Source organism: Bombina bombina, chromosome 8, assembly GCF_027579735.1.
Source record: "Bombina bombina isolate aBomBom1 chromosome 8, aBomBom1.pri, whole genome shotgun sequence".
Classification (NCBI taxonomy): domain Eukaryota; kingdom Metazoa; phylum Chordata; class Amphibia; order Anura; family Bombinatoridae; genus Bombina; species Bombina bombina.
Window position 1 is genome coordinate 289834530 of NC_069506.1, and position 18231 is coordinate 289852760.

The following is an 18231-nucleotide window of genomic DNA, read 5'->3' on the forward strand; positions in this document are numbered from 1 at the left end:
TTCTCAAGTGTGGTTAACTGGAGTTGGATCTTATGGCATCTTGTCACAATGCCAAGCTTCCAAAGTATGGTTCGAGGTCAAGGGATCCTCAGGCTGTCCTGATAGGTGGGCTAGCAGTTCCTTGGAAGTTCAATCTGGCATAAGTGTTTCCTCCGTTTGCCCTTCTTCCTCGGGTCATTGTCCGGATCAGACAAGAGAGGGCGTCGGTGATTCTAATTGCACCACCATGGCCTCACAGGATCTGGTATGTAGATCTGGTGGAGATGTCATCCTCCCCATCTTGGAGTCTTCCGTTAAGGAAGGACCTTCTTCTTCAGGGGCCCTTTCTTCATCCAAATCTTGTTTCTCTGAAGCTGACTGCTTGGAAATTGAACGCTTGATTCTATCCAAGCCTGATATTTTTGAATCGCTTATTGAGACTATGATTCAGGCGCGTAAACCTGTGCCTAGAAAGATCTATTATAAGATATGGTGTAAATATCTTTATTGGTGTAAATCCAGAGGCTACTCTTGGAGTAGAGTCAGGATTCAGAGGATTTTGTCTTTTCTCCAGGAGGGTCTGGAGAAGGGTTTATCTGCAAGTACCCTGAAGGATCAAATTTCTGCTTTATCTATTTTGTTGCACAAGAGTCTTGTGGATGTGCCAGACGTTCAGTCTTTTTGTCAGGCCCTGGTTAGAATCCAGCCGATGTTTAAGTTTGTGACTCCTCCTTGGAGTCTTAATTTAGTTCTTAGAGTTTTTCAACAGGCTCCGTTTGAGCCTATGCATTCTTTGGATATTAGGTTGTTATCATGGAAGGTTTTGTTTTTGGTTGCTATCTCTTCAGCTAGAAGAGTTTCCAAGCTTTCTGCATTGCAGTGTGAAGCTCCTTTTCTTATTTTTCATTCTGATAAGGTAGTACTGCGTACTGCTCTAGGTTTCCTTCCAAAGGTTGTTTCGGATAGGAATATTAATCAATAAATTGTTGTTCCTTCTCTGTGTCCTAATCCTTCTTCTCATAAGGAATGTTTGTTGCACAACCTTGATGTAGTTTGTGCATTGAAATATTATTTGCAGGCGACTAAGGATTTTCGCCAGTCTTCTTCTTTGTTGTTTTTTCTGGGAAGCGTAAGGGTCAGAAAGCTACGGCTACTTTTTCTTGTTGGTTGAGGGGTATTATTCACTTGGCATATGAGACTGCTGGTCAGAAGCCTCCTGAGAAAATCACGGCTCATTCCACGAGGGCTGTTTCTTCTACTTGGGCTTTCAAAAATGGAGCTTCTGTAGATCAGATTTGCAAGCCTGCCACTTGGTCATCTTTGCACACTTTTTCAAAATTTTACAAATTTGATACTTTTGCTTCAGCTGAGGCTTCTTTTGGGAGAAAGGTTCTTCAGGCAGTGGTGCCTTCTGTTTAGGCTAACTGTCTTGTCCCTCCCTTATCATCCATGTCTTCTAGCTTGGGTATTGATTCCCAATAGTAATTATGATGATCCGTGGACTCACCGTGTCATTAGAAAGAAAAGATAATGTATGCTTACCTGATAAATGTATTTCTTGACACGGTGAGTCCACGGCCCGCCCTGTATTTTCAGACAGTTTATTTTTATATAAACCTCAGGCACTTCTGCACCTTATATTACTTCCTTTCCCTTTGGTCAAATGACTGGGGGTTGTGGGTACGGGAGTGGTATTTAACAGCTTTGCTGTGGTGCTCTTTGCCTCCTCCTGCTGGACAGGAGTGATATTCCCAATAGTAATTATGATGATCCATGGACTCACTGGGCGCCATGTACTAAATGGCGGGCGGCAGCTTCTCAACTCGTGAAGCTGTCCGCCCGCCTTCACTACATACGGGCAGCGGATCTGTTGATCCGCTTGCCCGTATGTATCATTACACACTTATTGGAGTGTGTAATGCCCGCCCCTTCAATCGCGTGACCAATCACGCGACTGAAGGGGCTGTCAATCAACGAGAGCGAGCGTGCTGTCGGTGATTTTGCTTTGCCAGCTAAGAGGTGGCGTAAGGTGTAGGAAGCAGTGGTCTAATGACCGCTGCTTCTTACATTGCGGGAAGCAGGCTCGCATATGCGAACCTGCCCCACAAAGGCTCCGGAGCAGCTTTTGCTGCTTCATACATGGAGCCCACTTTGTCAAGAAAGAAATACATTTATCAGGTAAGCATACATTTTCTTTTTATCAATGAGCATCCATTATTTCTATACAGACACATCCTTTTGTGATTTCTCTACAGAAAATTGTATTTTTCTTTAATGCACAAGAACCCATCTCACGGCCGTGTCTGTAGCTCAGCCTCTGGATGTCTCTTTGGCTCTGGACCTGATGGACCTAACAAAGGCTACTTTTATGTACCTAGTGAAAAAGGTAAGAAAGTCCCAGGTCTAAAGGAACAAGACAGGTAAAGGAATTATCCCCATCAATGAGAGGCTTAAGGAGCATTAAAGATTTGCTGGACATTACAGGAGTCCTTTTATTCAGAGACTGGAAATACTATACATATACATATCAGAAGAGAGAGAACAGCACCCCTGAGATAGAACAAAAGCTAGAATAACTTCCATGCCTGTTCATTTTTATTGCAACTCAGGGTGTGTGTTCTTTTAGCAGACTATGCCCCGTGACAGAGAAAAAATATATGTATGCATATTACAAAGAGTAAGAAATAATACAGTGGAACATATCCAGCACATGCCCAGTGGAGTACCCAGAGGATGCAGAGAGGATCAGTAGCAATGGAGGGGGACGGCAAGCAGCCAATCGGAAGGGGAAGCAGGGTGCTGAGGGCGGGACCATAAGTACGGCACTGCTCTGTGTTCTAACTTCTACTGCTGCCGCACAGTTTAAAGATTACTCAGTAGGGGAGGGAAATGGCCTGGCCCCTTGTTGTACCTGAGGTAGAGAAGAAGAGAATTCACACACAAGATACATAACAATCTATACCACAGCTATATACAATGATGCCCCGCGCATACAGACATGTTAGTGGATCTTGTTGTCCGTAATGAATCTCAGATGCATGAAAAAATAAAATGCATGAAATTTACATTAAGCTTACTCCAAAATGTATTAATACATTGGCACAAGCAATCTAAGGACTCACATTAGGAATTAAACAGTGACAGTAATACTACTGATTACTGAGAGTGTCCTGACAGTCAGTGTGCCATGCGCAGCACACATAAATAATAATGTTTCACGCTGCTTCAATGCCAGCCGGCCCTACATGTGCTGAGCTCTCTGTGTAGCTGCCAACTGCCGGCCCACTGCCCCGGCGGCCCACCGGGATTTTTCCCGGTATCCCGGCAACCCAATCCGGCCCTGCATGTAATCCTGGGAGCTGTAACCCAAAATAACTAGAAAGTCATTCATCTAGCCACACTTGGGTTTAAACAGCCACCTCATGACTCCAAACTCCAATATAAGTCAATAGAAATTGTTAGAATATAGAAGTTAGCAAATATGCTTGAGTCAGTTAGTTAAGCAAGGCATTAATCCTGAATAGCAAGAATATCAAAGCCATGCAATGATTAAGCCGACAGTTAGTGATAAAAGCTACATAAATAATGTTAGTTCACTCATGTCCCAGTCAAAGGTTAGCCTGATCGATAACTTAAAGTTAGTCCTCCCAGGTTGTGTATAACATGGGGAATGATATTGCATCAATCGGCTATTTATGACTTCCATTGGTCTTCCCAGAGATCCCCAAACATTCACTCACCAGACTATCGATCTAGTAAAATGCTTGTGCAATGATAAATGCAGACAGTGTATGCTGTCGGCATTTATCGATGTGCGGCTGACATGATCGCTACAGCGGATCATGTCCATTCGCACTTTCATTAATCGACCCCTTGGACTGTAATTGTTTCTTGAACATAATCCTGGTTATTGAATAATACTACATTACCTTATCCGATGGCTTTATCACTACATTAGGGTCACTAATTAGATCCTGTAGCGTTGTTCTTTCCAACTTAGTTAAAGGGACAGTCTAGTCAAAATTAGACTTTCATGATTCAGATAGGGAATGCAATTTAAACAACTTTCCAATTCACTTTTATCATCAAATTTGATTTGTTCTCTCGGTATTCTTTGTTGAAAGCTAAACCTAGGCAGGCTCATATGCTAATTTCCAAAACCTTAAAGGCCACCTATTATTTCAATGCATTTGGCAGTTTTTCACAGCTAGAGGGCGTAATTTCATGTGTTTCATATAGATAACACGGTGATCACGTCCTGATTTTACAAGTGATAGGGCACTGATTGGCTAAATACATGTCTGTCAAAAGTACTGAAATAAGGGGGCTGTCTGCAAAGGCTTAAATACAAGGTAATCACAGAGGTAAAAAGTGTATTTATATATCCGTGTTTGTTATGCAAAACAGGGGACTGGATAATATTATCTATCTTTTTAAACAATAACAATTCTGGAGTAGACTGTCCCTTTAAAGGGACAGTAAGCACTTTGAGATGGTAATATAAAATGATAAAGTGTATATAATAAAACAACTCTGCAATATACTTTCATTATTTATTTTGTCCTCTTTGTCTGTAATTCTATTCTGAAATGGTGAGCTTTTCAGTTCCTGTTAGAAATGGAAGTGCAGAACACTGTTAAATCCAGCACAACCATTGGCTACACACTCTAGTGACCTATTTATAAAGGTCCCTAATTGGCCACAGCAGAGAAGGTAACACAAGTTACAACATGGGAGCTCCCAGTGTTTTATAGACACTAAGGGCTCCATGTACTAAGCAGTCAGCGAGCTACCCGCAACAAATCTCACGTCAAAACTCGCAAACTGATATGTACAAAGTCGTCAACTATGTTCAAACTCGCATCTTTAAAATTGCGAGCGTACTTATCCGCCAAACCTCGCTACCTCTCCATTTTTCACTGTAATTACACACATTTGACCACCAACTCGCCAAAAACGAATGTACTAAAAAATCTATTTGTCCGCTCGCGACAATTTCCGCTCCCACCTCGTTATTTTTGCCTCGCCACCTGGCAGGCAAGGTACAAAACAATAGGAAAGTCACTGGCAGGCAAGGTACAAAACAATAGGAAAGTCACTCTTAACGCCAGTCTAGACATATATAAAAGGCAGTAATATCAGCCTTGTACTTACATTGTTCATTTCGGACGGAAATATGCCTGAATGATGGCTTCTAGGCAAGGATAACTGGCGTCTAATTTGTCTCTCATTTCCATGCATAACTGGCGTCTAATTTGTCTCTCATTTCCATGTACATAAATTGCGCCCAATTTGTCGACTGTAATTAAAGAGTAATCTGTATATTTTAAATTTGTATTTTTGTCAATCTTTAAAATTATTTTTATATCTTCTATTAGGAGATGGAGGGTACTCATGTACATGCGGTTTGAAAATGCGGTTTCGATATCTTGATCGTTCTGGTGGTGCTATGCAGTATGCACTTGAAAAAGTTGCAAAAATTATATTGGTTTGCTGCATACTGCACAAAATAGTCGCGGCGAGCGAGGCGTCAAATTTATCAATATTCCGCCACTGCTCGCAGCGGGCTAGACGTGTCTATTTTTGGGGGGATTATTAGTACATAGCGACAGCGGACACCATTTCGCCCGCGGCGAGTAACGGCGAGTTTAACCGCGTCTACAATGATGGATGAATTGACGGCTTAGTACATGGAGCCCTAAAACGTTACACTTATTTTGTCACTTTTTAAACAACTAATGAAACTTTAAAAAATACATCTACATGTTAGTCATTGACTAATCTTTTCTTTGAATGCATTATTCTATCTAGCATGTATTTAGTGTTTAACGTCCCTTTAAGTTATCTGCAGTTATTGATTAATCATCTAATGCTTTAAATTCTTTTTCTACTAATTTTACAACAAGTATCTACATCCAATACCATTGATAAAAACAGCCTGTTATTGATTTAGGTTTCAAGGTGCTAAAATACATACAAGCACATATATATATACACACATATACATACAAGCACATATATATATATATATATACACACATATACATACACATATATATATATATATACACACATATACATACACAGATATACATACACACATATACATACAAGCACATATATATATACACACATATACATACACACATATACATACAAGCACATATACATACACACATATATATACACACATATACATACACACATATACATACAAGCACATATATATATACACACATATACAAGCACATATATATATACACACATATACAAACACACATATACATACAAGCACATATATATACACACATATACATACAAGCACATATATATACACACATATACATACACACGTATGCATACAAGCACATATATATATACACACATATACATACACATATATAGATACACACATATACATACACACATATACATACAAGCACACATATATATACACACATATACATACACACATATACATACAAGCACATATACATACACACATATACATACAAGCACATATATATACACACATATACATACAAGCACATATATATATATACACACATATACATACACATATACATACATACACATATATATATAAATATATACAAACATATACATACAAACACATAAATAAATACACACATAAATAGACACATATAACTGGTAAGCACACACATGGGTACATATATATTTTTACACATACATACACAAACATATAAACATGCCTGCATACTCACACCTCCACAAAGCTTTACACATGACACAGACACACATCTTTATATACACACCTCCACACACATTAAAAAATTATAAAGGGGCATTTTATTATATTTTAAAATGAATGACTTGTTTTTTATACATTTCTTTTAAAAATATAATTTAACTATTTTAGCTGTTTCTCAAAATGTTTGTTCCAATTCATTACAACAGCCGCACAATGTGCTACATGTGATTAAACTTTGGAATGTTTTTTCTATAGCAAAACAGATATTTGAATATTATAAAATCCCATAAATTTACATAATGTGTCCTGTAAGCGTCTTCCTGATGCGGTATTCATTGTTTGTGAGCATTGTTTGATGTGCGTAATATATCATGTATTGTACACTTTATGTAACTATAGATTCTATTGGCTGCATTTATCAAACTGGGTATGCAACTCTTGTGCGCCTTCTGTGCAGAGCTTGCAGCCAATAGTTAAGAAGAAGCAGTTATCAGACCGCTGCTTCCTAACCTGTATGCAATTTTTATCTGTCAGAATAAGATCACCCCGGACGTGTTCCGCTGACTGATTGACAGCCCCTGCTCATGCACCATTGGCCTAGTGTGAGCAGGGGGTGGCATTCGCCTGTGCAATGTTAAATGCGGGCAGCATACTGATATCTGTTGGTAGTGAACCTTGTCTATCTTGGCATTGATAAATGGGCCCCTATGTGACTTTCTAGGGCATTTACTCTCCAACAACACTTTGCATTAAGAATATTCCAATTTATGATTCTTGAACTTCCCTCAAACAACAGTGGACTCTTTGAAATGTTCTGATTCAGGTCTTTGTTGTTCACAAAATCTTTTTATGTACATGTTAATGTTTGTGCTAAAGTTTACTTTATAATAAACACAATAGTTTTTTGGTTTAATAGAAAGTAAGAAACATAGCTCAGGTGGGTCTTCTTTTTAAAGAATCAGACTTGTGCTGAGTTAAATTGCAATCTTCAGAATATTAATTTGTGATTGCAATGAACTGCTTTGTACAAAAAAGAAATATAAGAACTACGCTTCCAAATCTTAAAGCATAAGACATTTCACACAAAACAAAACATGTATGCATAATAAAATACACTGGAGTGTGTGACCGGTCTATTGTGGTATGAACAGTATGTTATATAGTTGCCACTGATAATATAATATGAAACAAACTGTATATTGGTATCGATAAATTTGAAGTTATCACACCTGTTGGTATATGAAATCCTGGGTAGGGTGAAGGCAGTGAAAAATGTTGATTCCGGTCCAAGTCCCTAGAAAGGGTATAAAACAAACTCCAGAGGGTGGCTTCCGAAAGCACTATCAGTGAATGCAGCTCTGATAAAACTGAGAGGACTGTGATCTTCCTCCCAAGCGAAGCTTGAAAATCAAAACTGGAAAAGAGCGCAAAACACTCTAACAGGCCCATTTATCAAAGGGCTTGCGGACCTGATCCGACACTGCGGATCAGGTCCGCAAGACCTCGCTAAATGCGGAGAGCAATACGCTCTCCGCATTTAACACTGCACCAGCAGCTCACCAATCGGCCGCCAGCAGGGAGCTGTCAATCAACCCGATTGTATTCGATTGGGTTGATGTCCGGCGATTCCTGTACGCCTGTTCAGAGCAGGCGGACAGGGTTATGGAGCAGCGGTCTTTAGACCGCTGCTTCATAAGTTGTGTTTCTGGCGAGTCTGAAGACTCGCCAGAAACACGGCCCTTCAAGCTCCGTACGGAGCTTGATAAATGGGCCTGTAAGAGTAAAAGTATTTAATGTGGATAATAAAGGGCAAATAAGAAATATACGTACAAGAAATAAAAACAAATAGGCATGTACTGCATATCACCACTGTGACTATACCTCTTGACAAAGTCGGGTCCGACCCAGACGAAACGCGTAGAGGATTTGGACTTTGAGTACACACACATACTCCCGTTTTAGACTTTAACAACTTTGAGTAGCCCGGTACTCCAAGTCTTCACTGCGTTCCGGGTACGCTCAGACTGTGAGATGGACCAAGTGGCAGGAGTCATCACTCAGATCACCTCCTATGGAGTCACTGTGGTGATATGCAGTGTATGCATATTTGTTTTTATTTATTTTACGTATATTTCTTGTTTGCGCTTTATTATCCACATTAAATACTTTTACTCTTAGAGTGTTTTGTGCTCTTTTCCCGGTTTTGTTTTTTAATGCATTGTTTTGACCTTTTAAAAATGTTCATTATAAAATTGTATTACATAATTATTCAAAATGATATGAAATCGCTCATTGTAAATGTCATAAATAATTATTATTGGTTAAGTGATACAAATTGAATTCAGATGCTTTAAGCATTATCAATACTTAATCAGTTTACTGCTTTATTTAGTTTTATAGTTTACTGCACATAGTCTTCTTCTATGTACATGAGTAGATACACTCACCACCCCTTTCAATAATGAAAAATTTATTTTTTATAAGCTTTTTCATGTGTTTACCCAAGCTAAGTCTAAGAAAATCAATGTTTTCTGTTACATCACATTCATAACTTGGAGCTTAATCAAGTCAAAAGGTGGCACTTCTGATGCAATGGAATAGAAATATCTTATGGATTGGAATGAGGGCCAATGTCCTTTTAAATTAAAAGAACCTTTTTCAGAAAAGTAAAGATATAAAGAGAACTAGAAAATTTAGCCTGAAATGTGTAATTATCAGCACTTCCCCAAGATTGTACTACTGAGACATTCTGTCTGATGAGTCTTTATGGGAGGGTGGAAATATGGGTATAAAGTGGCTCTTCCATTAAAGAGCTGGAGCTGTAGATATTTATTTTAAATATGCTGATTTTTGTTTAGCAGCATGAACACTAAGTAATAAGATATTTCCTTCTCTAGGGGCTCCAAGAAAGTCTTCACCAACCCTAGGTTTTAATCCCTGTTTAAACACCGCCTGTGGGAAGCCTGCAGTCCGCCCTCTTGTAGACACAGGAGCAATGGTATTCCTTGTTTTTGGAATAAAGGGAATTAATCGCACAAGGGTCCCAGATAACCACGTCCTAGGAGATATGGTAGGCAACCATAGGGAGGTGAATCTACAACTCATCTTTTTGGATTTCACAGTTATTTTTTTGTCTCTGATTTGTCTATTCCTCACGTTTCTTGTCTCTTTCTGAAAGGGCAGGGTGATCTATGATGACAAGTTTGACCTCTTTAAAGAGATTGGCAATCTGTGTCGGCTGTGTAAGATCATTGCCAGTAATTCTGATCTGGTGAAACCAGGTGGAGCCCAGTGCCTACCGTCAGGTGTGTAAACTTAAGACTTTTAAGAAAAAAGGGATTTATCACAAATAAAAATGCTATACTCATATAAGACCCACTGATATTGGTTACAGGATTGTAAATTTGAGAAATTCAATTGACAGAGCAGCCAAGGCAAAAATCCAAATCCTACGTAATATGATAAACTGTTAATCTGCCTAATTTATAGTAAATGTGCTAAAAAAAAGTGTTTCAGCAGAGATATAAATTAAAACAGAAGCTTTTGTTAAAGGGACATGAAACCCAAATTTTTTCTTTCATGATTTAGAAAGAGCATACCATTTTAAACAACTTTCTAATTTACTTCTATTATCTAATTTGCTTCATTCTCTTGATATACTTTGCTGAAACGCATATCTAGATAGACTCAGTAGCTGCTAATTGGTTGCTGCACATAGATGCCTCGTATGATTGGCTCATCCATGTGCATTGCTATTTCTTCTACAAAGGATAGCTAAATAATGAAGTAAATTAGATAATAGAAGTCAATTGGAATGTTTTTTAAAATTGTATTCTCTACTTGAATCATGAAAGAAAATTTTTGGTTTAGTGCCCCTTTAAGTCCAAATTTCAAGTGTGTTATTTTGGTTTGCTATTGAAAGGTTTTCTGCTGTTTGTTATGCATCTGCAGATGCAATTTAACAAATAGTTAGAATTATCTCTGGAGTGAAAATGCACTGCTAATGCTAATCTAACCATGACTGGTGATTAGCAGCTATGTGCATATGCTGCTTCTAATTGGCACTGCTGATTTTGTTTAATCCCTATGAGCATGTTATACACATAGTTATAGACAAGAAATAATGCAATAATAAATAAATATTCTGATGGGTTAGAGTATTTTATTATTATTCCTTTATGTCCATGTTGTGTGTCTGTTATTTTCTAGAGAAATGTAACTGTATATCAATATTGTTAGTATAAGTAGCCAGTAACCTTCTATAATGAGATAATATAAACATATATAACCGTATACTGAGACCTGGTAAGGCTTATGGTAGATCCTAAACACACTCTATCACAATGTGGATGTGACAGAAGGTAGATAGGTGTCCCACACTATACATAAGAATTTAACCCCTTGAAAGCCAGAGAGCTCTGCAATGCAAAATGAACATTAATCACTATGAGATAGTCAATGATAATAAAATGAGCAATACATTTTCATTATTTGTTTCTGTAATTTAATTATGTGAGCAGAGAAGAAAATATAGGTTACAATATAGCAGCATTCCTTGCTTTATGTACACTAAGGGGCTGATTTATCACGACCCGAATGGGCCCTATACCCCTGTTTCCGCTAGAGCCTTTAGGTTCGCCAGAAACAGGATTTAAGAAGCAACGGTCTTAAGACCGCTGCTCCTTAACTCGTACGCCTCCTCTGAGGCACCAGAGAGCAATCCGCCCGATCGAATACGATCAGGTTGATTGACACATCCTGCTAGCGGCCGATTGGCCACAAATCTGCAGGGGGTGGCATTGCACAAGCAGTTCACCAGAACTGCTTGTGCAATGATAAATGCCATTGGCGTATGCTGTTGGCATTCAGCGACATCTGTTGAACATGATCGCTACAGCAGATTATGTCCACCAGGCACTTGATAAATCGGCCCTTAAGACTTATTAATTTCAATAAACAACTAATATAATTTTGAAAATACATCTGCATAGTATTCTTAGGCTGAGCTATGCTTTAAATATAATGTTTTGTCTTGCAATGATTTAGGGTTTGTTCACAATGTATCAGCGATTTGCTCCTGAAAAGGCTTTTTGTTTTCCGACTGAATTGGTCATCGAGTTTCTCAAGTGATCACAAGGATATATTGTTTCATTTGTTAAAACTCAGCCCCAAATAAGTTTTCTACTAAAAAGCTCATGAAAAGGCCTTTTAAATGCCTGTTTTTGAAATAGAAATGGGAAGGCTACCAGAAACTGACACATACAATAGCCCATTCACACCTCTTAAGGTTACAAGAAAGTACTATTCATGTAACCCCTTTGTTCACTGTGCAGGGGAAATACTTATTTACATATGTGACATTCACCTATCATCATCAGAATATGCCTTCAACACTGGGCATACTTCTATAGTGATTTCAGGATGCCAGCATTTGCGAAGGAGTGTTTTAAATTGTATTTTAATATTTGATTGCAAGTCACAATTGCACTGTCTTGATTATTACTAAGAGTACTGGTGTATTTTCAATGTGTTTTTTTTTTAAAGGAAATCGCTTACATTCATGAATGCTCTTTGCAAGGCACTATCTTTATGGAGTTTGGGCTTAACATGCAAGGAGGCATGTCCCATATAAAAACCTATTCACAAAGGAGCTTTTAAGGGTATCCTAGGAAGATACAATGGGGCATATTTATCAAGGTCTGGCGGACCTGATCCGACACTGCGTATCAGGTCCGCCAGACCTCGCTGAATACGGCGAGCAATACACTCGCTGTATTCAGCATTGAATTGCACCAGCAGCAACGCCGCCCCCTGCAGACTTGCGGCCAATAGGCCGCCAGCAGGGGGTGTCAATCAACCCGATCGTACTCGATCAGGTTATATTGTGGCGATGTGTGTCGGCCTGCTCAGAGCAGGCGGACAGGTTATGGAGCAGCGGTCTTTGTGACCGCTGCTTCATAACTGCTGTTTCTGGCGAGCCTGCAGGCTCGCCAAAAACATGGGGCATCAAGCTCCATTCAGAGCTTGATACATATGCCCCAATGTATCAAGGCAGTGTTGGGTTCCCGATTTACAGTTTAAGTAATGTTAAACTCCAGTATAAGAAGATATTATATGAACTTTCAATAGAAACCCATAGGGGTAGATTTATCAAGCAGTGGATGCTGCTTTCTATGGCTGAAGTTTCAGGTCCGCCAGAAACTTAAGTTAATAAGCAGCGGTCATAAGACCAGACTGCAATCATCCTGATACAATTGGGATGATTGACACACCCTGCTAGCGGCCGATTGGCCACAAATATGCAGGGGGCAGCGCTGCACAAGCATTTCACCAGAAAAGCTTGTGCAATAATAAATCCGAAAGCGTATGCTGTCGGCATTTAGCGATGTCCGACGGAAATGATTTGCTACAGTGAATCATGTCCACTCGACATAAGATAAATCTACCCCATAGTCTTGTTTTCAGTACAAGCCAAAATATCTAGATGGTACAAACAATAGATGTAAATATTGTAAAAAAACAATACTTGTGAAAGGTGAAAAGTGGCAATATAGCGATAGAAAAATGGTGCACAGTCCATTCTGACAACACAAAAAAATGCATTCAAGTGATTTAGAAGTGATGCGAATGGAATCGGATTACAATAGGTTACTATGAAAGTTGTAATTGTACAATCTCCTTTAAAAATGTGATTTAAAAGAAGCAAGTACTATTAGGGACAATTATGACAGTGCGGATGTGACTTACAATCAAATATTAAAATAATAATAAAAACAAGTAATCTTTAGATGTATATAAACCAATATATATGTAAATGTGTCCTGTGTCCACTGTATACAGCCTCTACAATACTGATGAATGGAACTTAACAATCTAATACCATGTATGTTAATAGACCTCTCAATTGTCTCCTGTGGGCCTTTCAGAGTGTTTTACATACAGATATTCATACAGATATTCTGTTTTCAAATCGCCGTAAAACAGTGTTATAGATTCCAAAATGCCCTTTTGCAAACTTAGCAAGTGCCTAGAGGTGTCGAATTTCAAAAAGTCAAAACTGGTCTTGAAAAGGAGCTGAAAAGTGACTTGAAAATGTATTGTGATCACTGAGAACTTTTTGGCCCAAAAGCTGATAAAGCCACAGCCGATAGATTGTGATCAAGGCCACAGTTTTTTTTTATGTGCTTTTAATAAAGCAGGACAGTAGTCAAATTACAAATGCAATTATCTCTTTCCAAGTTCTATATCTAAAAATAAATTTATGACACATTTTCCTATGATTTGCCTTTTTTATACTGTGTCTTGTTATACAAAATGATTGCCCCAAGGCAAACAATGCGTAGAGTAGTAGAGAATAATATAATGATCATTTCATATTGCTGGCAGAAAAATATCTAGGTAAATGGCTTTTCTATGGATTTTCCCTATTAACAATGTGTTGTCTCAGGTTACAGCATATCCACCTTCCTTCAGATGTTACACCCTGAGTGCAAGAATGTTCCAGAGCCAAACCTTCTCCCTGGACAATTGTCCCATGGTGCCGTGGGTGTGAAAGATGGAAAGGTTCAATGGATCTCAATGGCATTTGAATCGGTAACCTTAAAATATGTATTTACTTTTTTTTTTTTAACACAAGTGTTGCTTTTCCATGTCGTAGAATCAGGACAACCACACACAATAACTTGGTTACACCCCCACATCAACATCTGAAAAACATTTTAGAATTAGTAAAAATTATTTTAACATGACGAGCCCTTCTTGTCATGCAGGGGGATTGCTGATCAAACACTGTTTTCTGCGATCCCCCTCACTACAGGCCGGGGATTGTTGGTGGCCCAGTGGGCGGTACTCCCAGGCTTCATGGGAGTTCAGGGGACTTTACCACATATCACAAGGGGGGCTGAACCATGATGCACTGAAAGCTGCAAGGGAACTGGATGTGGGGGGGGGGGATTTTCAAACCCCTTAATCTCAGTTCCCTTAGCAGCTACCCCTTATTTGAAAGAGAATCATCTGCTCTTTCAAATGGTGGTGGTTTTGGTGTAGTCCCACACAACGGATATTATAAAAATAAAGTAAAAAAAACACATTGGGTTTTGCTTGGGGATATAACATTATATGCACAATAAAAATGTGTTTAGAGACCCCTAATAAAGTTTATTTTATAGTAGAGAAGGCCCTCTCTAATATGAATTTCTCCAACATTGGTGTGTCCGGTCCACGGCGTCATCCTTACTTGTGGGAATATCTCTTCCCCAACAGGAAATGGCAAAGAGTCCCAGCAAAGCTGTCCATATAGTCCCTCCTAGGCTCCGCCTACCCCAGTCATTCTCTTTGCCGTTGCACAGGCAACATCTCCACGGAGATGGTTAAGAGTATGTGGTGTTTAGTTGTAGTTTTTTAATTCTACTATCAAGAGTTTGTTATTTTAAAATAGTGCTGGTATGTACTATTTACTCTGAAACAGAAAAAGATGAAGAGTTCTGTTTGTGAGAGGAAGATGATTTTAGCAGACAGTAACTAAAATCGTTTGCTGTTTCCACATAGGACTGTTGAGATGAAGTAACTTCAGTTGGGGGAAACAGTTAGCAGGCTTTTCTGCTTAAGGTATGACTAGCCATATTTCTAACAAGACTGTGTAATGCTGGAAGGCTGTCATTTTCCCTCATGGGGACCGGTAAGCCATTTTCTTAGTCTCAAACAGAATAAAGGGCTTAATATGGGCTATAAAACTGGTAGACACTTTTATGGGCAAAATTGATTGCTTTATTTGGGCATTTTATACATGTTTATTCTTGTAATTCACACTTATAAGCTTGGGGAACGTTTTTTAACGTCAGGCACTGTGTTAGACACCTTTCCAGTCAGGAAGGGCCTTCCCAGTTGTAGGCTGAACCTCATTTTCGCGCCATTAATGCGCAGTTACTTTTGAGAGCAAGACATGCAGATGCATGTGTGAGGATCTGAAAGTAGTTGGAAAAGTTCCTAGAAGGCTTCATCTGGTATCGTATTCCCCCCTGGGTTTGGTAAAGTCGCAGCAAAAGCTGTAGCTGGGACTGTAGAGGGGTTAAAACTGTAACCGGCTCCGGTTTCTTTATTTTAAGGGTTAAAGCTCTGAGAATTGGTGTGCAATACTTTGAATGCTTTAAGACACTGTGGTGAAAATTTGGTACATTTTGAACAATTCCTTCATACTTTTTCACATATTCAGTAATAAAGTGTGCACTGTTTAAAATTTAAAGAGACAGTAACGGTTTTGTTTTAAAACGGTTTTTGTACTTTTTTGACAAGTTTAAGCCTGTTTAACATGTCTGCACCTTCAGATAAGCTATGTTCTATATGTTTGAAGATCAATGTGTGTCCCCCTTCAAAATTGTGTGATAATTGTGCCATAGCGTCCAAACAAAGTAAGGACAGTATTGCCACAGATAGTAAAGTTGCCCAAGATGATTCATCAGATGAGGGGAGTAGACATAGTTCTACATCATCTCCTTCTGTGTCTACACCAGTTTTGCCCACGCAGGAGGCCCCTAGTACTTCTAGCGCGCCAATGCTTATTACTATGCAACAATTAACGGCAGTAATGGATAACTCCATAGCAAATATTTTATCCAAAATGCCTGCATATCAGAGAAAGCGTGATTGCTCTGTTTTAAACACTGTAGAGCAGGAGGGCGCTGATGATAATTGCTCTGTCATACCCTCACACCAATCTGAAGGGGTCATGAGGGAGGTTTTGTCGGATGGGGAAATTTCAGATTCAGGTAAAATTTCTCAACAAGCAGAACCTGATGTTGTGACATTTAAATTTAAATTAGAGCATCTCCGCGCACTGCTTAAGGAGGTGTTATCTACTCTGGATGATTGTGACAACCTGGCCATTCCAGAAAAATTATGCAAGATGGACAAGTTCCTAGAGGTTCCGGTGCACCCTGACGCTTTTCCTATACCCAAGCGGGTGGCGGATATAGTGAATAAGGAGTGGGAGAAGCCCGGCATACCTTTTGTCCCCCCTCCTATATTTAAACTATTTCCTATGGTCGACCCCAGAAAGGACTTATGGCAGACAGTCCCTAAGGTCGAGGGGGCAGTTTCTACTTTAAACAAGCGCACTACTATTCCTATCGAGGATAATTGTGCTTTCAAAGATCCTATGGATAAAAAATTGGAGGGTTTGCTTAAAAAGATTTTTGTACAGCAAGGTTACCTCCTGCAACCCATTTCGTGCATTGTTCCTGTCACTACAGCAGCGTGGTTCTGGTTCGAGGAACTAGAAAAGTCGCTCAGTAGAGAGACTCCGTATGAGGAGGTTATGGACAGAGTTCACGCACTCAAGTTGGCTAATTCTTTTATTTTAGATGCCACTTTGCAACTAGCTAGATTAGCGGCGAAAAATTCAGGGTCTGCAATTGTGGCGCGCAGAGCGCTTTGGCTAAAGTCTTGGTCAGCGGATGTATCTTCCAAGACAAAATTACTTAATATCCCCTTTAAGGGTAAGACTCTCTTTGGGCCAGAATTGAAAGAGATTATTTCAGACATCACTGGGGGAAAGGGCCATGCCCTCCCACAAGATAGGCCTTTCAAAGCCAAGAATAAGTCTAATTTTCGTTCCTTTCGCAATTTCAGGAACGGACCGGCCTCTAACTCTGCATTCTCTAAACAAGAGGGTAATGCCTCTCAATCCAAACCAGCCTGGAAACCGACGCAAGGCTGGAACAAGGGTAAGCAGGCCAAGAAGCCTGCTGCTGCTAACAAAACAGCATGAAGGAGTAGCCCCCGATCCGGGACCGGATCTAGTAGGGGGCAGACTCTCTCTCTTTGCTCAGGCTTGGGCAAGAGATGTTCAGGATCCCTGGACACTAGAAATAGTTTCTCAGGGTTATCTTCTGGAATTCAAGGAACTACCCCCAAGGGGAAGGTTTCACATGTCTCACTTATCCTCAAACCAAATAAAGAGACAGGCATTCTTACATTGTGTAGAAGACCTGTTAAAGATGGGAGTGATACACCCAGTTCCAACGGCGGAACAAGGAATGGGATTTTACTCAAATCTGTTTGTAGTTCCCAAAAAAGAGGGAACTTTCAGACCAATTCTGGAATTAAAGATCCTAAACAAATTTCTCAGAGTACCATCGTTCAAAATGGAAACCATTCAAACGATTCTACCCACCATCCAGGAAGGTCAATTTATGACTACCGTGGATCTAAAGGATGCGTATCTACATATTCCTATCCACAAAGAACATCATCAGTTCCTAAGGTTTGCCTTTCTGGACAAACATTACCAGTTTGTGGCCCTCCCATTCGGGTTAGCCACTGCTCCAAGGATTTTCACAAAGGTACTGGGATCCCTTCTAGCGGTTCTAAGACCAAGGGGCATTGCAGTAGTACCGTACTTGGACAACATTCTAATACAAGCGTCGTCTCTTTCAAAGGCAAAGGCTCACACAGACATCGTTCTGGCCTTTCTCAGATCTCACGGATGGAAGGTGAACATAGAAAAAAGTTCCCTGTCTCCG

General features: G+C 39.5%; 1 protein-coding gene across 1 annotated transcript in view; it reads left to right on the plus strand.

The window, feature by feature from the left end:
- The window catches only part of DISP3 (dispatched RND transporter family member 3), a 284421-nt gene that overhangs the window by 203179 nt on the left and 63011 nt on the right, over positions 1 to 18231 (plus strand). The window contains exons 13-16 of the mRNA XM_053690067.1: positions 2235 to 2365; positions 9610 to 9782; positions 9891 to 10017; positions 14160 to 14305. Of these exons, the coding sequence (XP_053546042.1) occupies positions 2235 to 2365; positions 9610 to 9782; positions 9891 to 10017; positions 14160 to 14305 (577 nt within the window). The remainder of the gene's footprint in view (positions 1 to 2234; positions 2366 to 9609; positions 9783 to 9890; positions 10018 to 14159; positions 14306 to 18231) is intronic.